A 20,082-nucleotide genomic window follows, 5' to 3' on the forward strand; every position below is an offset into this window, starting at 1 on the left:
TGGAGGCGCACGCAAAATGGTGGTGTACACATACAACAAAGAGAGGCTCTGGTACATGGCGTGCAGCAGGCGGCTTGCCCGGTGGCCAGCAATCAGGAGAGCGTCAGAAGAGAGGTTAGGGCAGGGAACGGGGGCTAGGGGCAGCTGCTGGGCGCAGCCAGCTGAGAAGCGCATACAGAAGGAAGTGAACAGTGGCCAGCGGCGGCGCGTTGGGCACAGCCATGGCGCCGAGCAAGCAACATGGTTCTGGGCAGTGCGGCAAGGGCACTAGGGAGTTTGCAGTGAGAGAATTGAGGCACAGGAAACGCGCATCAAGGGCATGCAATAAAATACAAGGCGGCCCGCTGGAGCGGCCAAGGGGGGCCAAAAGGAGGCGTTGAAACAGTCGGTGGTCCAGCTTCCCAGCATCGTCTGCAGCAGAGTGCAGGGAGAACGAGCAGGCCAGTGGCCGGTCAGCTTGCGTGCTTCTTTTTCTTCTTGCTACGGGTGAACGGCACGATGTAGGCCTGCGACAAAGAAGAACGGAAGGAAGGAGTCAGGTGCTGCTTCAACCTTGGAGCCAAGAGCCCGCCAGCCAGCGACCGCCTGCGACTACAGCCCTGTCCCCCGCCCCGCACCTGCCACTCTGGCGGCAGGAGGTCCTGGTTGGTGGAGCCCAGCAGCATGGACAGCACAAACTCCATCTCGTGCATGGAGGGCTCCTGCGCAGGGAGGAGCACGCGACCAAATTTGCCACCTGAGCACGCCGCACCAAAGGCGACTGCTTTCCACCCGCCAAGGCCCAGCCCCACCTTGGGCTGCTGGCGCAGCTTCCAGCGCAGCTGCTCCAGGGACTTGTCGCCCTTCTTGCTGTTGCACGAGGCGCAGCAGGCCACAAGGTTGGACCATGTGTTGCCGCCTCCCTTGCTCTGCGGGACAGCAGGACGAACGGCAGGGTAGGCGGGCAGACAGGCGGGCATCTCAGCAGCCAGCTTGGAATACAAAGCAACCAAATGTCGCCCAGGCACAGGGGTGAGGCACCAACACATGCAGCCGCACCAGGTCCAAGCAGCTACCCCAGCCGCCCCCCCACCCTGCCCCGATCCCACCTGTGGCACCACGTGGTCGATGGTGAGCTCCCGGCTGGAGCCGCAGTACTGGCAGGAGTAGCGGTCCCGCAGCATGACGTTGGCGCGGTTGAGCGTGACCACTTGCGTGTGGCGCGAGGTGCCGCGGTGGCGCCGCACCCGCAGCACGGCGGGCAGGAAGTACTCCAGCTGCACGCTGCGCACGCTCTGCTCGTAGTACTCCAGCACATCCGCCTTGTCCATCAGGTCCAGGCAGATGGCGCTGCAAGGCGAGCGGCAGGCAGGCGGGGCGTGGAGGTTAGCGGTTGGCAAGAATGCCAGGCGGGATGCTTCTGGCCTCAGCCTTGCCAGACTAGCGGCATGCGACCATGACATGCGCGGCCATGTGGCCCCCAAGGCTGCAGCTAGCCCCCGGCGGCAGGCAGGCCGCCGCTGCCAGCCGCGCCAGCGCCAGCCCGGTCGCCGCAGCCCACCCACGCAGCAGCCTCACCGCTGCCAGTTGGCCACTCCCACGGGTCTATAGGTGCTATCCAGCAGCAGGGCGCGGTAGCGGTTGAGCACGCTGATGCTGCGATGCTGGGTGCTGGCGGGGTCGGCACACGGGTCGGGTTCGGGCGCCGCCGCAGGCTGCGCGGCGGCGGCGGAGCTGGAGCTGCTGACCCCCCGCTCCACGCCCAGCCTGCTCCTCTGCCCCGGCGCCAGCCTGCAGGCAGGGCAGGCCGCGGTCATTTCGATTTCGCCTGCAGAACACGCACCAAGCTGATCAGAGAGGGTCAAGTGTATCTCCTCACCTACGCTGCCCGTTGCGCTGCCCTCTACTGCGCTGCGCCCCAGCATCACCAGCAGCACTGGCTGCGGGCCGCAAGACGCTCCAGGAAGTTAAATGGCGCATCTTGGCGAGCATAAATGAAGTAGAGCTCAAGGTTGCCCTTGGCAGGGCGCTCCAAGACCTCCTGGCTCAAAAGTGGAGCGGTGGGGCGGGATGGGTTGAGGGTTTAGCCCCGCCGTTTCGTTTTCGTGCTGCGCCAGCACTGCCGCAAGCGGATGGGGACGCCAACTACTCCCAGACTGCCAGATGCTAGCCAGCAGCCTCAGATGCTCTAAAGCAGGGCCAGATCACTTCCTCTCCAACCTGGGTGCCGAGCTGGCGCAGGACATCCTTCCTCCTCCTCCATTTGTCCATCGTTGATCACAGATGATGTCTGTGGAGCCTCCACGACTGTGGGTCCCACTCAAGACCACATGCGATGGAGGAGCACCACGGGCACCTCGAGGTGCAGCTGGCTTCTACAAAAACCAAGCAGGTCTCCTACACATACCTGATGCTTCCGGCAGCAGCAGCAGCAAACACAGCGGTGTGCCTGCTTCACGGCGCAGGCGGGACGAAGGACAGCGGCCACCTGCCCGCCGTGGCTGCGGCGTGCGCAGCAGCGGGCCTGCCCTGCCTCCGCTTCACTGCGCGCGGGGGAAACCTCCAGCACCGCATCGATGTGACCAAGGTGCGCCTGGATGGAAGCAGCTGGAGCTTTTCTCTCTTCATGGAAGCGACTGACCGTGCGGACCTGGTGCAGGCCGTGCTGTCGCAGGCCCGTTCCTTGCCGGGGCTGGAGGGCATCGACCGCTGGATCGTTGCAGGGCACTCCATGGGCAGCCGCGTGGCTTGCTCGCTGGCCAGTCAAGACCCGCAGCAGGTTGCTGCCGTGGTACTCCTGTCCTACCCGCTGCACCCGCCTGGCAAGCCTCAGCAGCTAAGGGATGAGCTGCTGATACAAGTAAATCAGCCTGTGCTGCTGGTGCGGGGAACGAATGACCCCTTTAGCCAGCAGCAGCAGTGGGACGCGGCGCTGGCACGCCTGCACAGCGCCAGCTGGCGGCAGCACACCGTGCAAGGCGGCGACCACGGCCTCAAGATTGGCGGCAAGGATGGCGGCGCCAAGAGCCAGCAGGCGCTGGCAGCAGTGTGCGACCAGGTGCAACGCTTCTTGCGAGAAATACAGCAGCAGCAGCAGCAGCAGCAGCAGCAGCAGCAGCAGCAGCAGCAACAGGCAACGACCCGTTTGAGTGGCGCAGCAGCACCGGGCAGCAGGCGCCCCGCAGCGACGACCAACAAGCAGCAGCGAGCAAAGCAGCAGCGCGGCGAGCAGCCAAGTCCTGGTGCAGTCAAGAGGAAGCGCCAGCGGCAGCAGGAGCCTGCTGAAGACGCTGCTGTTCCCAGCAAGAAGCGGCAATGACACCCTGCCAGGATTGTGCCGCCTACGTCTGTTGTTGGATGGCCGTGTTACAGTGTGTCAAGATCAGGAACGGCCTGTACGCCTAATGGGGATCTGCCTAATGAAATTTGGTCATAGCAAGAGAAGAGTCTGATTGGAGCACAAACAGCAGTGTGAGAGGCGGGCCGGGGAGTGCCCACAACAGGAAACAAACGGACAGGTGGAGGAAACCGCAGGGAAGCGGCACAAACACACTCTCTCATTCGCGCAGCAAAAAGGTGCAGGCGGCAGGAGGCGTAGAAAAGCCACAGGTGGCCAGGAGATGGTTGGTTGGCCGTAGGCTGAGCTGGGGGCCGCGCTGCCGCCGCCTCGCATGGAGAGGGCTGGATGAGGTGCCGCAAGCACGACATGCCCTGCTGATTTGGGGAGGGCTGCGCTCACTTGTCCTTGGGGGAGTCGGTGAACTCGGCTGCAGGCGGGAAGGGTGAGGGTGCAGCATGCAAAAGGGTGAGGTCAACACTAGTGGGTGGCGCCGCCGGGCTCCCCAGGCATTGCAGCAGCTGCGCCCTGCCCGGCTCCCTCACCGTCGATCACGTCGTCGCCCTTGGGGCCGCTGCTGCTGCCGGCGTCCTCGCCGCCAGGCGCCGCGCCGCCCGCCTGCTGCTGGCCGTACACGGCCTGGCCCAGCGTCATCACCTCCTTCTGCAGCTCCTCCATGGCCTCCTTGATCTGCAGACCGTGTGCAGGGGCAGCGGGGAGGGGCTCAGCGCCAGAGGGGATGCAGGGCATGGCACGCAATGCACAGCCGGCCCTCCTGCGCCGACTCAGCCACATCCCTGCCGCGCCGATTCATCACACGCCCCCACACACACTCTCGAGTCCGCCCAGCAGCTGCCCCCGCGCCCCACCTTGGGCACGTCGTCGGAGGGGATGGCCTCCTTGAGCGCCGCCAGCTTGGCCTCCACCTTGCCCTTCACCTCCTCGGGCACCTTGTCCGCAAACTCCTTGAGCTGCTTCTCCGTCTGGTACACCTGGCTGTCCGCCTGGTTCTTGGTGTCAATCAGCTCGCGCGCCTTGCGGTCCTCTGCAGGGGCAGGCGGGCAGGGGCAGGCGGGCAGGCGTGAGGAGAGCGCAGCTAGGGCCAGCTGCAGCTGCGAGGCCCCGAGGTTGCAAGGCACCCCTGCCCCTTCCCTGCCCCCCGGCTCCCTTGCCAGCGCAGCCAGCCAGGCAGGCCGCCGCCCCCACCCACCCTCTGCGTTCTTCTCGGCGTCCTTGACCATGCGGTCCACCTCGTCCGAGGGCAGCGTGGAGGCGCCCGTGATCTTGATGTCCTGCTTCTTGCCCGTGCCCTTGTCGGTGGCGGTGACGCTGAGGATGCCGTTGGCGTCGATGTCAAAGCGCACCTCCACCTGGGGCACGCCGCGCGGCGCGGGCGGGATGCCGTCCAGGCGGAAGGTGCCCAGCGACTTGTTGTCCCGCGCAAACTCGCGCTCGCCCTGCAGCACGTTGATCTCCACGCTCGTCTGGCCGTCGGCGGCGGTGGAGAAGATCTCGTTCTTGGAGGTGGGCAGCGTGGTGTTGCGCGGGATGACCTTGGTGGCCACGCCGCCCAGCGTCTCCAGGCCCAGCGACAGCGGCGTCACGTCCAGCAGCACAATGTCGCTGACCTGCAAGGGGAGGAGGCGGGGGCGCGGGGGCGGGTGGGGAGGGGCACCGGTGAGCGGCAGGGGCACGGCATGCGCAGCAGCCGGCACCGAGGGCCAGGAGGGACCGGCAGCAGGCGCCGGTATCGGCTGGCTGCATGCACGCGCGCTCGACCCGGCAGCTCACCTCGCCCGCCAGCACGCCGCCCTGCACCGCCGCGCCCAGCGCCACCACCTCATCCGGGTTGACCGTCACGTTGGGCTTCTTGTGGCTGATCTTCTCCACCAGCTCCTGCAGGGCAAGACGCACGCAGGCCGGGGGGGTCAGCAGCAGGCCAAACACACCGGGGCACTGGGCAGGCACGGCACACAGAGCAGCAGGACGCGTGGCGGGCGCGCAGCCACGCCCCGCCAGCCCCCGCGCTCACAATGACTGCGGGGATGCGGGTGGAGCCTCCCACCAGGATGACCTCATCAATGTCCTCGTACTTGAGCTTGGCGTCCTGCAGGGAGGCAGGCAGAGGTGTGTGGGGTGTGGGGAGACCAGGAGGGGAGGCAGGGGCGCGACGAGCATCACGGGAGGAGGCCCAGGGAGGAGGCCCAGGGCAGCAACAGACCAGGCCATCTGCCCACCCTGCCTGCCCCACCGCCTGCAGCCCCACCTTGAGCGCCTGCTCCACCGGCACGCGGCAGCGCTCCAGCAGGTCGGAGCACAGCTGCTCAAACTTGGAGCGCGACAGCTGGGCATCAATGTGCTTGGGGCCGTCGGCGGTGGCGGTGATGAAGGGCAGGGAGATGCCGGTCTGGGGGGTGGCAGACAGCTCAATCTTGGCCTTCTCCGCGGCCTCCATCAGGCGCTGCGGCGGGGTCGGGGGCAGATGCGGGAGGGCGCGCTTGAAAACCGAGGCACACACCAAAAGCCCTTGGGGGCCACTGCTGCGGCAGCCTGCCACCAACTCAGCAGCCCCAGCCCAGAGGCCAGCCCCAACATGCCTGCCCCCGCTGCCCCCCCTCCTTCCGCTCCACACGGCCGCACCTGCAGCGCCTGGCGGTCCTTGCGCAGGTCCAGCCCCTCTGCCTTCTGGAAGTCCTCCGCCAGCCAGTCCACGATGCGCTTGTCGAAGTCGTCGCCGCCCAGGTGGGTGTCGCCGCTGGTGGACAGCACCTCAAACACGCCGTCGCCCACCTCCAGCACAGACACGTCAAAGGTGCCGCCGCCCAGGTCAAACACCAGGATCGTCTCGTTGCTCTTCTTGTCCAGACCGTCTGCACAGGGCGCAGGCAGGCAACACCGGAGAGTGAGGTGCCGGCTTCGGACACGCGCGCAGGTGGATGGGACGGGAGAGCGGCAGCCCACGCCCGTCCCAACCCGCGCATCTGCTGGGAGGAAGAGCGTGCAAGAGCGGGGCTGGCTGCGGGGCGCTCACATGCCAGGGAGGCGGCGGTGGGCTCGTTGATGATGCGCAGCACTTCCAGCCCGCCAATCTTGCCGGCGTCCTTGGTGGCCTGACGCTGCGAGTCGTTGAAGTAGGCGGGCACTGCAGGGGCAGGAGCAGGACGAGGGGCAGGAAAAAGGGGTTGGCGGGGGTGGACACACGCGCCTGCCGCCTCGCCCGCCACGTGCTGTGCAGGCTGGGCCTGCGAGCCCTGCAACGGCTCCCTCTCGGCTGGCTGGCTGGCTGGCTGGCGTGCCTGAGCCAGCGCGGCCCACCCACCCACCCGTGATGACGGCCTTGGTGACGGAGTCATTCAGGAACTTGGCGGCATCCTCGCTCAGCTTGCGCAGCACGATGGCGGAGATCTCCTCGGGCGCAAACTCCTTGTTGGCGTGGCTCGACGCAATCTTGACGTTGCCGTTGCCGTCGGCGAGCACGCGGTACGGCACCTGCTTGCTCTCCTCCTGCACCTCCCCCATCTTGCGCCCGATGAAGCGCTTCACGGAGAAGAAAGTGTTCTCGGGGTTGACCACCGCCTGGCGCTTGGCGATCTGCGGTGGGCGGCGCCGGCGTGAGCAGGGGAGGGGAGTGAGGGACGTGCGTTGGCAGGTGCACAAACGGGATGGGACGGACGGGAAGCCCCACCGCAGGGGTTGCTGGCCTGGCACCCTGCCGCGACCGTGGCAGCCTTGAAAGCTGGCAGGCAGCTGCTGTCTGGCACAGCTCCCACACACACCTGGCCCACAAGGCGGTCGCCAGTCTTGGTGAAGGCAACGACGGAGGGGGTGGTGCGGCCACCCTCGGCGTTGGTGATGATGGTGGGCTTGCCGCCCTCCATCGCTGCCACCGCCGAGTTGGTGGTGCCCAGGTCAATGCCCACCACCTGCAGCATGCAAGAAGGCAGAGCATGCATGTGGAGTGAGGTGCGGTGGTGTGCGGCCGCCGCCGCCACTGCCCAGTCAGCTCCACCACACGAGCCCCGTTCCTGACCGGCAGGCTGGCCTCGCGGTCGCTGCCAATGGCCAAAATGCACAGTGGCTGGGTGGGGGTGGCTGCAGCGCCTGTGGCGAGCGCGTGATGGCTGCCATGGCTGATGCACCCACCTTCTCAGCCTTCACCACCAGAGCCCCCCTGCGCCCCGCTCCAGACCGCAGTGGTGCTGCACGAGCGCTCACTGGGGCGCCGCTGAGGCGGGCCTTCCCCAGGCGGGTGCCGGTGAATGTGCTCTGCATAGCCGCTGTGCTAGCCATGTTGTGTGTGAATTATGTCTAAAGTTGCGAAACAAGTGTGAGGGAATGGAGCGGCAGGTGTGAAGAGGGAGTTGCAGCCCAAGGCCTCGACTCTTCTCGAGCCGCCCAACGTGGCAAGGATGGAAACCTTCCACATGGGCAAGCCCCTCCGTCCGGCATTCTCTAGTAGCTGCTGGAAGGTCATGTGCATGCTAGCAGACGGAAAGGACGGATCTTGGGGCGTTCTGGTGTTGGGCATGCAGTTAGGCATGTGGGTTGGAAGGATGCAGACAAGGACAGGAAGCACACACACTGTAGGGGAGCATGTGGAAGCAGCTAGAGCCACACAGGCTGCTCTGACAGTGGAGCGTCATGGTTGCCGCCAATCCGGCGCCTGCACATACTGGTGCTCGCCCGCTTCTCGCGGGCAGTAACCATTCAGATGGTCGCACACTACATCCACCTGCACCTGGGTGTGCTGTGCTCCATCCGTCGTTCTCTGCCCAGTCATTTACAGTTCACAAAGCCGGGGAGAAAGGTGCAGCACACAGGCGGTGGTGCTGCTGGAAGGACGGTAGGGGAGCGGCGGGGGCAGGATGGGGAGCAGGGAAACAGAAGCAAAAGATTGGATGCAGAAGAGCGGCAGGAGAGCAGAGCAAAGAGGGAAATGAAAGGTCAACACTCAAAAACTTTCGCGCAACTATTGGGGGGCTACATCAGTCAGCTTTGCGCGAATCGCTGGACGCCAATCGCTGCCGCATGGGGGCCCGATCTTGCCGGGTGTCACCGCCCGCCAGAAGAGGCGCCGCTGATGCTACCGCCGCCTGGCCTGGTTGCTGCAACCCCGTGGCCGCGCCGCCGGGCACAGCCAGTGCCGGCTGGCTGGCAACCTTCTTCAGCTTCTGCAGCAACGAGTCCTTCCAGTGCCGCAGCTGGCGCCCGCCCGCATTGGCCAGCGCAGTCGCCTGCGCTTGCGCCTGCGCCGCGCTGGCCGCCGGGAACAGCGGCTGGCGGTTGAACATGGAAAACCCGCCGCCGCTGCTGCTGGATGCTGCACCGCCGCTGCCTGCAGGAGCATCGTCGTCCTGCTGCGAGTCGCCGCGGCCGCGCCTTCGCAGCCGCTCCTCTATGTAGTGCGCAGAGGCGCTGACGCTGTGCCGCTCCATCAGCTCCACAACCTGCGGCTGCCCCCCAGCAGCCCCCCAGTCGCTGACGCTGCCGCTGCCGCGCAACCCGCTGCCGGCAAACAGGTGGTGCCGGTCGCCATCCTCGGCGCCTGCACACAGGCGGGCAGGGTGTGATGCAAAAGAGGAACAGTCAGGTCTGGCTGGCAGCGATGGAAAAGTGCATAGACTGGAATGCCAAATTGTTTAATCTGGCCCCGCTAGCATGTCGCATTCTGTGCAAGCACCAGCCTGGCATGGAAACAACAGTCCACTGTGGTTCTGGCAAACTGCATGCTCCATGCATGGATGCTTTGCTGGCAGGACTTCTGCCACCGCCGCTCCTCCCTGCCCCGCCCCGCACCTGAGCCATACTGCGGCGACTGCGACCTGCTGGGCCCGGTGCTGTAGTAGCCGCGCAGCTGCTGCATGGCCCGCGTGCGGGAGAAGTGGGCATAGGGCGAGTCGCTGGGTGTGCCCACAGAGTCGTCGCTGGGCCCCAGCCGCCCATAGTGCGTCACAATCATGCCCGCCCATGTCGAGTACTCGGGCCTGCAGCGCCAGGCATGGGGCAGCACATGGGCGGCAGGAAACAGGTACCGCTGGCCTTCCCACCTGCTCCCCATGGCAGGGCCGACCCGCAGGCGACAAGCACGCTTGGGCAATGGCGCTTGGCACTGCTGCAGCCTGCCACCGGCGCTGACATGAGCGCACCCGACTGGCAGCGGCCGCGTGGGTATCAGCAGCGTGTCTTTCCCAAACATGGCTGTGTCTGCTAGGAGGCCGTTGGCGCGCTTGATGTCAGAGACCTGCAGAAAAGTTGAGATGGAAGTGAAACATGAAAGGCAGGCAGAAGGCCTAGAAGCAAGCAAGCGGCCACTGAGTGGCGGGGCCGCAAAACGTGTGTCTGGCTCACCGTGACGTTGTACCGCACTGCCAGGCCTGCCAGGGTGTCTAGTTTTGTGAGCTGCAGCATGGAAGCAGGGGAAAGGGCGGGGTAAGGAGGACAAACAAACCACCCACGGTCACGTGTGCCGGCGGCGCGGGGGCGCCTAGGCCAGGACGTCGCCGGCCGCTGCACCAGCCTGGGCTTGCCTTGTGACGGACAAAGTAGTCGGACAGGGGGTCACTGGATGTGGACTCCTCGCCGCTGCTGCTGGCTGCGGAGCCCGGCTCCACCTCGCAGCCCGGCTCCTCCCGCGCCATCGGGCCGCTGACGTCGAGCGCCTGGCCGCCCGGGCTGGGGCCCAGCGGCTCACACGTGATGGACAGCTTGGCTGCGGGCGGGCGAACAGCGCGGGAGAAGGCTGGCAGCCAGAAAACGGTTGGCTGCGCACCAAGAGCCGCCCGGGACCTCCCTGAGCTGCGGGGAGTGGCCGGTGACTGGTGGTACCCACTACACAGGGTCTAGCGGCCTGGTGCGTCGAGGACGCCCTGGGCCACATTTCAAGTACATGGCGCAGTACAGGTCCTCCCCGACGACTTTGGCGATCCTGCCCATGCATGCGTTGTGCATTGCGATCCAGTCGATCTGGCCTCCCATCAGGCTGTCAGTTGCCCGCACGCAGCCGGACATGGACGACTTCACCGCACTGCCGCAGCGGGCTCCCAGGCAAAGAGGACGGTCCTCGAAGAGAGCCAAGCTGGTGGAAGGGGGGGTTGAGGGGCAGCAGGCTGGAGCCCAGGGCATAGCAGCGGAGGCGGCAGCAGGAGCCGAGGCGGCAGTGCAAGTCTGCAGCGAGCAGCAGCAGCAGCAGCAGCAGCAGCAGGGGGATCAGCAGCAGCAGCCTGGGGATGATCAGCAGCAGCCCTGCAATCAGCAGCAGCCACCTGAAAAGCAGCAGCAGCAAAACGGAAAGCAGCAGGCAGCAGAGGAGGATGGCACCCCTGGACCAGCGCAGCAGCTCGACCTGCCGGCATACCGATCTGCCGCGGTGCGGGGCCACAAGTTCGAGTGTGAGCAGCTTACTGGCCATTCTGCTGTGTGCTGACCACTGCATGACACCCTCGCCTATTGCACTCCCTTCCCATGACGGTGAACCGCCATGGCTGCATGCTGTCACCAGAGATTGCACAGCAGCAGATCATGCGCCCTACATGCCTCGGACCGCAACCCGCCCCCTGCCTTGCCCTGTCCTGCAGACCTGGACCACACCGCAGATGTTCAGCTGCACGCATGTGAGCCTGGCTGCAGACAGCGCCGATGCTTGCTTGGGGCCTGTTTGGGGGACAAGCCGGCAATGGACTTGTCTTGTCTGCATCTGTACAGGGCATATCCTACTGTTTCGTTTCCAACCTCCAAGCCGGTCATTCCACCAGGCTGCCACCAGCTGATGTTACTGCACTCCTTACCGCGTCATCTCTCCTTGTTGCTGCTGCCGCTGCCGAGACGATCCTGCCTGCCTGCCTGCCTGCCTGGGCATCCACACTGCTGCAGGGGGCGCCACGCTGACAGAGGCATTTGAAAACGTGGCGCTGTGCATGTTCAACTACATGACGCCACTCAAGGGCATCGCCATCGACCCCGCGCTCACCAGGTGGCGTGGCAGGGCAGGCGGGCGCCAGGCCCGGGCGGAGCTTTGTGGCTGGGTCAGCGAAGGTGCCACCTGTGTGGGCTACGGCCCCTGTTCTCTGGTTCCAACCTGTCATGTCCAAACCCTGACCACTCTCTTAACCCACCCACCGTACCACAGGCGGTACGAGGCAGAGGGCCACGACATGCAGTCCCTGCTGTTCAACTTCCTGGACGAGCTGCTCTTCTCCTTCTCAACAGAGTTCTTTGTGCCCAGCCAGCTGCGCATCACCAGCTTTGACCGCCAAACCTGGCAAATCAAGGCGGAGGGGTGCGGCGCTGCCTGATGGATGGCAGCCGCGCTTGCCGCGTCCTGGCAGCATCCAGCCCATGTTGTGGGCATTGCCTCACCGCCACCTTGCCGCTGCCTCCCCCGCAGGCACGGCGAGAAGTTTGACCGCCAGCGCCACGTGTGCGGCACCGAGGTGAAGGCCATCACCTACAGCGCGATGCAGATCAACGAGACGCCAGAGGATGCAGAGGTGTTTGTGATTGTGGACATCTGATGGCTGCGCAGCAGCACACAACCCTCACATGCTGGACATGGCCCTTGCCTTGCCCAGCTGCACTCCTTTTTGCAAGAATTGTACTTGAGCGCATTACATGTCGAATGTGAGACGGTGAATACATTTTCAAGGGCTGGCGAGGCATTCCCAGCTTGATGTGTGCAAAAATTGGGTCGGGAGCCAGGGGCGGGCATGTGGCCGAAGGCTCGGGAGCATGTGCATTCCGATGGGCCATGCCAGGAACGAAATAATGCTAAAAAGGAAAGAACAAAGAATGGGGGTACTCCCCAACGCGGTTCCAGCACTGGGGAGCAGCCAAGATTTGAGCGTGATACGGAGCAAGCAGAGGAGAGGAAGGGGATAGAGCGAAGCAAGAAAAAGCCATGGGGGTGCCTATGTGCAAAGGGGCTCCGGCACAGCGGTGCCTCAGCGGCAGGTGGTGGCTCTTGGAGACAAACGAGCCACTTGTTGCTACAAGCCGCCGGTGATTCTAGTCCAGTTTTGCGTGCTTGCCCAGCAGCTCAGCCAGGTCGGCGATGCTGAGCGCGCCTGAAGGGGCACCGGCTGCGCTGCCACGGCCATTCGCCATGGCTGCGCCGGCTGCCGCGGCTGCGCTGCCTGCCGTGCCGCCCAGCTCGTCGGTGGCGCTGCTCTGGCTGCTGGCTGTGTCCAGGCGCGGGGCATTCAGCAGCGAGTGCAGGTTGCCCAGGGTGACGCGGCTGCCTGGCAGCGCCGGGGATGGGATGGGCAGGGCCGCCGGGGAGGAGAAGGCGCGGCCGCCGCCGCCGCCGCTGGCCAGCGGGGTGGCGAAGGATGGGGGCGTGGTGTGGTCGTTGGCGGGCGCCGCCAGCTCGCACTCCCCGCTGCTGGCGGCTGCCAAGGCAAAGGGGCTGCTGTGGGGCATGTGGGCGGAGGCGGTGGAGGGCACGGTCGCAGCCGCCCCCTCCTGCTGCTGCTGCGCAGGAGGGGAGGGCTCTGCCGTGCGGCCGGTCGCCTGGCGCGCCAGCAGCAGCGCCTGGCGGGCCAGCGCCTGGCGAGCCGCCCCGTCCCGCTGCACCTGCCGCTCCTTGCGCGCTCGGTTGCGCTGGGCTCGGACGTTTCGGATCACCACCTCGGCCAGGCGCTCCTCGATGCGCTGCCGCCCGCTGCGGTCCACCGCGGTCTTGGCCTGGCGCTCAGCCACGGCGCGCGCGCGGGCGCTGGCCTCTGCCGGCAGCAGCGCGGGGTCTACGGCGGCGCTGGCCGCAGCCTGCATCCGCATGCTCACCACCACGCTGCACGCAGGGGATGGTGGGAGCGGGGGCAGGCATCAGGAAGCGGCCAGGCTTGGCATGGTGTACGGGCTCGTCTTCAGCGCCGGTTGAGGCTGCCCCGGCGATGCAGCGCTGTGTGTGCCCACACCCCTGGGATTCCCTCCCGCCATCCACCCTCCCTGCCTCGCCTGATGGTGCAGGGGCAGACCACGTTGAAGCGCTGGTCCTGGTACAGGGCCGCAGCGGTGGCAGACACGGTGGAGGAGCCGCAGGCCACGGCCTCGCCCTCGCCGCCAGCGCCGCCGCCGCCGCTGGAGGCAGCCGCTCCTGGGCTGGAGCCGGGGAGCGGCGGCAGCAGCGCCGCCGCCATGCCCCCCTGCATCTGTGCCGCGGCCGCCATGGTGTGTCCCAGCAGCAGGCCGGGGGCCTGCAGGAGCGGGGACAGGCCCACGGGGCGAGCCCTGCTGCCTGCTGCGGCACGGTGGCGGGCTTCCGCTGCTGCTGCTGCTGAGGTGGGGGCGGCGGCTGCTTCAGGCGAGGCGCCGCTCTCGCCCTGCCGCTCGCTCCACGCGGCCTGGCTGCCCTCTTGCTCCTCCTGCTCCCCAGCCTGCCGCGCCTCGCGCTGCTGCTGCGCCACGGCCGCCAAGTCGGCGCGCTGCACCCAGGCCCCCAGCTGCGCCAGCTGGCGCTCGGGCACGCCCGAGCGCTTGGCCAGCGTGGGCGGGCGCTTGAGCAGCGACTTGAGGCGGCCCAGGCTGTACACGGCACGCCCCAGGTCGCGGTTGGTCAGCCAGAAGTACATGCGCGGCGCGCCGCTGCTGTCGGGCTCCTGAACCGCCAGGCTGGCGCCGCTGCCGCCGCTGGTGCTGCCGGGCGTGGCGGGCGAGATGCCGGCACGCTGCTGCTGCTGCTGTGCAAGCAGGCGGCTGGCGTCGGGCACCGCCGCAGTGGCTGCCTCCAGGTTGGCCTCCGACACGTCGCTGCGCACGCGGATGTAGAACGAGCGGCCCGAGGCGTCGCCGCGCAGCATGTGGATGGTCACCACTGCGCCATACATGGCGGGAGGCAGGCGTGGATTAGCAGAGGAGGCGTGCCACAGCGGCGCAGCGCACAGGACGCTGGGCCCAGCCTGCTGTTCCTGCCCTGCCCCAGCCTTGCGCAGCAGGGCGAGATGGAAGCAGCCAGACAAGCAGGCGGCGCACCTGGCGCGTCGTCCAGCAGGTGCGCCATGGCTGGGAAGTGCGCCAGCTCCTCCCACACCGCCACCGAGCACGACTGCTGCACCGCGGGCAGCGCCGGGGCGCCGCCGCCGCTGTCGCTGCCACTGCTGCTGCCACTGCTGCTGCTGCTGCTGGGGACCGCCGCTGTCGCCATCTCGTCCACGGCTGCGGGCGCCAGGTGCTGCGCCGACTGCCAGACCAGGGAGAGGCTGTCGTCGGGGAGCAGCCACAGGGACAGCACGCCGCGGTCGTCTGTGGGCTGCAGCTTGGTGGGCGCCGCAAGCTTGCGTGTCAGCCGCCCCACCGGCAGGCTCAGCAGCGGCTCGCAGATGGCCGCCATCAGAGAGCTGGCCTGCAGGCGGAAGAGCAGCAGCAGGAGCGGCGGCCACATCAGCACAAGTGGCGGCCACATACAAAGGGTGTTGTCAAAACAGCAGGGACAGCAGGTCAAACTTCTGCTTGGCCTGCCACAGACATGCTGATGCCGCAGGCACCCTTGCACCAGCTGCCTGGCCCTGCGCAACGCGCATTTCGCTAATGCAAGCCACGCCCGCACCTGCTTGCAAGTGAGTACGGGCGCCTCGTGCAGCGGCATGCCCGGCGCCGCCAGCATGACAGTCATCTCCTGCCGCGCGCGGCTGGAGGAGTCGCTGGTCAGCCGCATCTCGGCACGGCAGTCGGGCAGGCGCGGCGCAAGGGTGGCGTGGCGTGCCAGCTGGCCCGGCGAGACGGGGGCGGGGGACGCCACACGCGGGGCACCGTTGCCCGCTGCTCGCGCCACTGCCGCCAGGTTGCCGCTGCTGCCATTCTGGCTGCTGGCGCCAGTGCTAGAGGAGGGGGTGGCTGCGCTCGGGCCCTCAGGCAGCAGGCTGGCCTCCTCGGCGTCGCTGGCTGAGGCCTCGCTGACCGCCTCCTCGGGCGGCCCGCCGGCCTGCTGGCGCAGCCACTCTGCAAACTGCAGCCACCGCGCACTAGCGGTGGCGCCCTGGGCCTGGTGCGTCTGCCAGCCCTCCATTGCGGGCGCCGAGCCGCCTGCAGGTCGCACCAGTTGCAGGGGGCAACTCAGGAGACAGAAATGGGTGCGCGCTGGATAGACTCGGAAGACCTTGCCGTCAACGCGGTGCGGTCCCCCCGCGCCCCCCAGAAGACTTCCAGGGGCCGAGCCAGGCGTGGGGAGGGGGCCTGGGCGTCCTGGAAGCGCTGGAAGGCTGCCGCACTGAGGGACCCCCTCTCACCCGCGGGTCTTTCGGCTGGCTAGCTAGGTGGGGCTGCTGCCAGCGACACGGTCACCTGCTGCCGCGGCCAAGCTCGACAGGGGAGCCAGGGGGTTGGTGGCGGCGAGAGTGGGCACCGTGGGGTCAGCGAGCTAACGCAGGCTGCTGTGCGCTGGGTCAAGGGGCTTGGGTACACTGTTAGCAACGCGGGAGTGAAGTGGGGGGCGCTGAGGGGCCGGCATTCCCAAGGGGTCGCTCCCGTCGGGGCACACAGCGGGCCCGTCGGCAGCGTGGTTTGAATCCGGTTGACAGCCTCGGCAACCTGCTCCTGCAAGTTTGTTCTGCTTGCTGGCAGCATGGACAAGGGAGACCAAGGAACGAGCAACCATGCACCATTGAAAGCAAGTGGCAAGGTTGTGGCAAGCGGCTGCGGCGGCAAGTGTGCCACTGCCGCCCCGCCCGAGCCGACAACGCCTCCTGGTGGGTACCCAAGCCAGATTGCCTGGGCCTCATCTGCTGCTCGGACTGACTGCCAGCAATGCAAAAGAGGCGGGCTAGGCAGCCGCTCGTGCGTTTCCGGAGAGACATGCATGGCAGCACGAGAGGCGCTGTTCCCCACCCCCTGGTGCGTCAATGCCTGTGCTATTTCAGGTAGCAAAAGTGACTGGAGTGCCAAGTGAAGACTAAATAATGGGAGCAGGAAGTGAGAGCAGCGGAAAGGTGAATGGTGGTCCGGCTTGAGGTGGCGCCGCCGGTAACGCTGCCGACTAAGTGTCTATGCTGGGCAGCGGGGTGAGCAGCCCTCATGCATCCTTGAGGGGCAGCACCTTCTCCCAGGTGAAGACCTGCAGAAGCATGGAAGTCAAACCAAGGTAAGAGGAAAAGCTCTGCGGGGGCACCTTACTGCACTCAGCCCTGCTCCATCATTGATTGAAACTCACCTCGGGCTTGTCGTTGCGGCCAAAGTGGCCGTAGGCAGCTGTGTGGATGTAACTGCAAGGCAGGGAAGCCAAGGAAACAGGTTGTGAAATCGCAACCTGGGTTCCAGATCGTGGGCGGCAGCAGAGGCGGGCCATCGCTGGCGCTCTCTCCTGCCCCTGCCCCGCTCCACCCTTTGGCACACAGCCCTCACCGGTCGCCGCCGCGCTTGAGGTCCAGGGCCTTGCCCATCATGCCGGGGCGGAAGTCAAAAGTGGCCTTGACCTGCGGGGAGGGCAAAAGAGGGTTTGGCCTAGTAGCATGAGCCCCATGGGACTGATGGAGACTTGTCTGAGCTGGTCTCCTTCCCCCTCTCCCCGCAACTCACCTTGGCCAGGATTTCGCTGTCGGAGATGGTGCCAGTGCCATAGGTGTCCACAAACACAGACAGTGGCTCGGGCACGCCAATGGCGTACGACACCTGCACCAGGCAGCGCCGCGCCAGGCCCGCTGCCACCACAGACTTGGCTGCCTGGCGCGCAATGTAGGCGCCGGAGCGGTCCACCTTGGTGGGGTCCTGCGGGCAGGCAGGCGGGGCAGGAGGGGGCAGGTTGGGAGCGGAGGGTGGTGGCAAGCCGGCCTGTCCACCGCTCGCCACCCTGCCACCTGCAGCAGGCCAGCAGCATCAGCAATCCAGCAGCCCAGGCAGCACCCCAAGCACCTTGCCGGAGAAGGCGCCGCCGCCGTGCGCGCCCCAGCCGCCGTAGGTGTCGATGATGATCTTGCGGCCGGTCAGGCCGGCGTCGCCGTGCGGGCCGCCGATCACAAAGCGGCCAGAGGGGTTGAGGTGGAAGATGGTCTTGTCATCCAAGTACTTGGCGGGCACCTGGCAGGGCACAAGGGGCAGAGGAGGGTGGGCGCGGGTTGGGGCCAAGGGAAAGGCCAGGCAGCGGGCACCGTCATGCCCGCAGACAGCAGAGCAGCGAACACAAAATGTATAAAAAAAGCATCCAAGCGGCAGTGCGGCCTGCCCCCTCACCACCGGCTTGATGACGTGCTCCATGAGGTCCTCCTTGATCTTGTCGTTGGACACGTCTGGGGAGTGCTGGGTGGAGATGAGGATGGTGTGGACGCGCAGGGGCACCACCGCGCCGCCGTCCTTCTTGTACTCCACAGTCACCTGGGTCTTGCCGTCGGGGCGCAGCCAGGGGCACACCCCGTTCTTGCGCACCTCGGTCAGCTTGTAGCCCAGCTGGGTGGCCAGCACGTGGGTCAGGGGCATGAGCTCGGGGGTCTCGTCGGTGGCGTAGCCAAACATGTGGCCCTGCGGGGGCAGCGCAGCCTGGCGGCGCCTCGACGCGGAGCGGCGCCAGGCGCAGGCGCTACCCAGGACCCAACCAACGTAGCCTCAGCACGCGGTGCACTGCTGCCTGGCAGATTGCTGCACAGCAGGGCTGCCTGGCAGCCGGCCCCCCACATCCACGCGCCCCTGCCGCACCTGGTCGCCGGCGCCAATCTCCTCGAGCGTCTTGGTGCCCATGCCGTGCACGCCCTGCCCAATGTCGGGGCTCTGCTCCTCCAGGTGCACCAGCACCTTGCACTTGTCGGCGTCCAGGCCGACGTCGTCGGAGATGAAGCCAATGTCGCGGCACGTCTTGCGTACCACCGCCTCGTAGTCCACCTTAGCGCGGGTCGTGATCTCGCCAAACACCATCACCTGCGCGAGGGCACGCCGCGTCGCCGCAGTGGGGCGCATGCGGGGCATGCGCGCAGGCGGCGACAGGGCGAGGCAACCGCAGCAGGGCACGGCGGCGGGGGAGCGGGGCTGGCGACGGCGGCCAGCGGCTCTGCGTCTTCCCGACCCCGCTCGCACCATGTTGGTCTTGGTGGCGGTCTCGCAGGCCACCTTGGACTCGGGGTCCTGCTCCAGGCAGGCGTCCAGCACGGCATCAGACACCTGGTCGCACAGCTGCAGGCAGGGGCGGGGAGGAGGGCAGGGGGCCGGAGGTCAGCCAACACGCGAGGCAGCGGGGAGGTAGGGGCACATGAGCAGCAAACGAGAGGCTGGGCAAGGCAGGGGGCGTGGCACCGGGTTGGGAAGCTTGCGGTCGCTGCCTGGCATGGCTGGGGACCCCATCCAGCCACACAGTACAGAAAAAGTGGCACAGCAAAGCACCTTGTCGGGGTGGCCCTCATTGACCGACTCTGCAGGTGGGCAGCGCAACAGGCGGCAGCGGCACGTGAGCAGGAGGCTGAATCGGCTGGGCACAGCTGGCAGACCAACACCCATCTAGGATGCGCTGGAAGCGCCAGCATCCCGCAGGCATCAGCAGCAGGCAGCCGAAGGTGGCAGGCAGGACGTGTCGCCCCCGCCTGCCGCCGCTGCTGCCACCCGCCGGCGGCGCAACCGCGCTGCCTGGCTGAGGCCACGCCAGGCGCCGATCGCCGGCGCATTGCCTCACAGCCGCTGCTAGTGCGTCAGGAGGCGCTGGCTGTGCTGTGCGGGCAAAGTTGGACGCTGATTGAGGGGTGCCCCACCGAACACCTTGCTCACCAGAGGTGAACAGGAAGGTCGTGTCGCCAGACATGGTTGCTTGTCAGATGCTGGCCGAGACCTGCAGCACCACGGGGGGAGGGAGCCGCTGTGAGTCGCTGATGGCAGGACGCGGGTGATGGGGGGCCAGCGGGGGCGTGGCAATGCCCACAGTGCCTCACCTGATTCCTGAACACCGCTGCCACCAAGGGGAAGAGGCCGGGGCAGGCAGCACTCGCCCCACCAAGGCTGCCATTCGTTTTCCAGCGAGAGACCCAGGCGGGGACATCGCCCTGTCCGTTCTTCCCCTGAGACGCCCTGCTGTTCTGCAGTGGTCACATGCAGGCTGCAATGGAGGCTGGCCAGGGGCCGGCTGCAACCACTTGCAACATTCAACATGCCGCTCCCCCCGTGCTGCTGCCTGCTTCATGGGCTCGTAGGGTGCAAGGACGTAATGGGTACAAGTTGAGCAATTCACGCGGTATGCCGCCCCAGCTTCCTTGCACGCCGCTGCCGCCGGTGCCGCGCTTGCTGGCCGCGCCCCGGCCACGAGCTTGCATCATTCGAACCGAGTACGCTGCTGTCCGTGCACTCTGTTGCTTCAAGCATACCCAATTCAGTGGGGATCAACAGCATGAGGTCATTTATGAGGCTGCTTCCTGGCTAGGTACGAACTGACACGTCTACGGGTTGCAGTCGAGGTGCAACTGAGTCGGGTGGAGGCTGCAAGCACCGAACAGAGCCGAAGCTGCCTATACTGCATGGCACAAGCTGTATACAGCGTATATATCTCGCAAACATCAGCTATTTGCGCAGTGCGGCGGTCCAGAGCTTGGTTGGCTGCGGGTGGCGGTGCTGCTGTGCACGGCCTCTGCCGCGGCGGCGGCTTGGGTTTGTAGTCAGCTGTGGTGCACAGCGGTGCATTGGGAGTGTGGTGGCAGGGGATACGGCTGGCTGGTCATGGGGGATTCAGCACAACCCTCAAGGGATGAATCCCACAGTGCATGCACAGCGAGCGGCGGGGTGCAAGTACACTCGAGTGCTGGAGCACTACATCCCTGACGCCCAGATTTTCGCTAGCCCCTTCTCAAAGCCACATCGCTGCCACCTCGCCGCTG

The 20,082-nt window shown here is 66.6% G+C and overlaps 6 protein-coding genes across 6 annotated transcripts; 2 read left to right on the forward strand and 4 right to left on the reverse strand.

The window, feature by feature from the left end:
* Positions 1–791: 791 nt before the first annotated feature.
* Positions 792–1,613, reverse strand: CHLNCDRAFT_13740 (hypothetical protein; the record flags this gene model as incomplete). Its single annotated transcript, XM_005847984.1, has 3 exons — positions 792–908; positions 1,089–1,329; positions 1,558–1,613. Coding segments are annotated over 3 exons (414 nt in total), but the record flags the coding sequence as incomplete, so codon positions are not given.
* A 701-nt stretch (positions 1,614–2,314) lies between these two features.
* On the forward strand, positions 2,315–3,298 carry CHLNCDRAFT_145241 (hypothetical protein; the record flags this gene model as incomplete). Its single annotated transcript, XM_005847825.1, has 1 exon — positions 2,315–3,298. One exon carries the CDS (start codon positions 2,315–2,317, stop codon positions 3,296–3,298), a length of 984 nt encoding a protein of 327 aa, XP_005847887.1.
* Positions 3,299–3,714: 416 nt separating this feature from the next.
* CHLNCDRAFT_145242 (heat shock protein 70B) lies at positions 3,715–7,588 on the reverse strand (the record flags this gene model as incomplete). Its single annotated transcript, XM_005847985.1, has 12 exons — positions 3,715–3,746; positions 3,862–4,006; positions 4,186–4,361; positions 4,527–4,944; positions 5,108–5,212; positions 5,349–5,423; positions 5,583–5,777; positions 5,957–6,186; positions 6,348–6,458; positions 6,640–6,907; positions 7,093–7,239; positions 7,460–7,588. 12 exons carry the CDS (start codon positions 7,586–7,588, stop codon positions 3,715–3,717), a joined length of 2,031 nt encoding a protein of 676 aa, XP_005848047.1.
* A 713-nt stretch (positions 7,589–8,301) lies between these two features.
* CHLNCDRAFT_145243 (hypothetical protein) lies at positions 8,302–10,291 on the reverse strand (the record flags this gene model as incomplete). The annotated part of the gene is made up of 6 exons (XM_005847986.1): positions 8,302–8,861; positions 9,113–9,300; positions 9,463–9,557; positions 9,665–9,715; positions 9,856–10,025; positions 10,192–10,291. The coding sequence occupies 6 exons, from the start codon at positions 10,289–10,291 to the stop codon at positions 8,302–8,304; spliced, it is 1,164 nt and encodes a 387-aa protein (XP_005848048.1).
* A 601-nt stretch (positions 10,292–10,892) lies between these two features.
* CHLNCDRAFT_14100 (hypothetical protein) lies at positions 10,893–11,823 on the forward strand (the record flags this gene model as incomplete). Its single annotated transcript, XM_005847826.1, has 4 exons — positions 10,893–10,926; positions 11,186–11,285; positions 11,442–11,591; positions 11,700–11,823. Coding segments are annotated over 4 exons (408 nt in total), but the record flags the coding sequence as incomplete, so codon positions are not given.
* Positions 11,824–16,316: 4,493 nt separating this feature from the next.
* CHLNCDRAFT_145246 (S-adenosyl-L-methionine synthetase) lies at positions 16,317–19,019 on the reverse strand (the record flags this gene model as incomplete). The annotated part of the gene is made up of 10 exons (XM_005847987.1): positions 16,317–16,358; positions 16,455–16,506; positions 16,646–16,716; positions 16,820–17,008; positions 17,153–17,317; positions 17,471–17,755; positions 17,930–18,148; positions 18,305–18,400; positions 18,608–18,636; positions 18,986–19,019. 10 exons carry the CDS (start codon positions 19,017–19,019, stop codon positions 16,317–16,319), a joined length of 1,182 nt encoding a protein of 393 aa, XP_005848049.1.
* Positions 19,020–20,082: the final 1,063 nt, after the last annotated feature.

The sequence above is a fragment of the Chlorella variabilis genome (assembly GCF_000147415.1).
Source record: "Chlorella variabilis unplaced genomic scaffold CHLNCscaffold_9, whole genome shotgun sequence".
NCBI classification, from domain to species: Eukaryota; Viridiplantae; Chlorophyta; class Trebouxiophyceae; order Chlorellales; family Chlorellaceae; genus Chlorella; species Chlorella variabilis.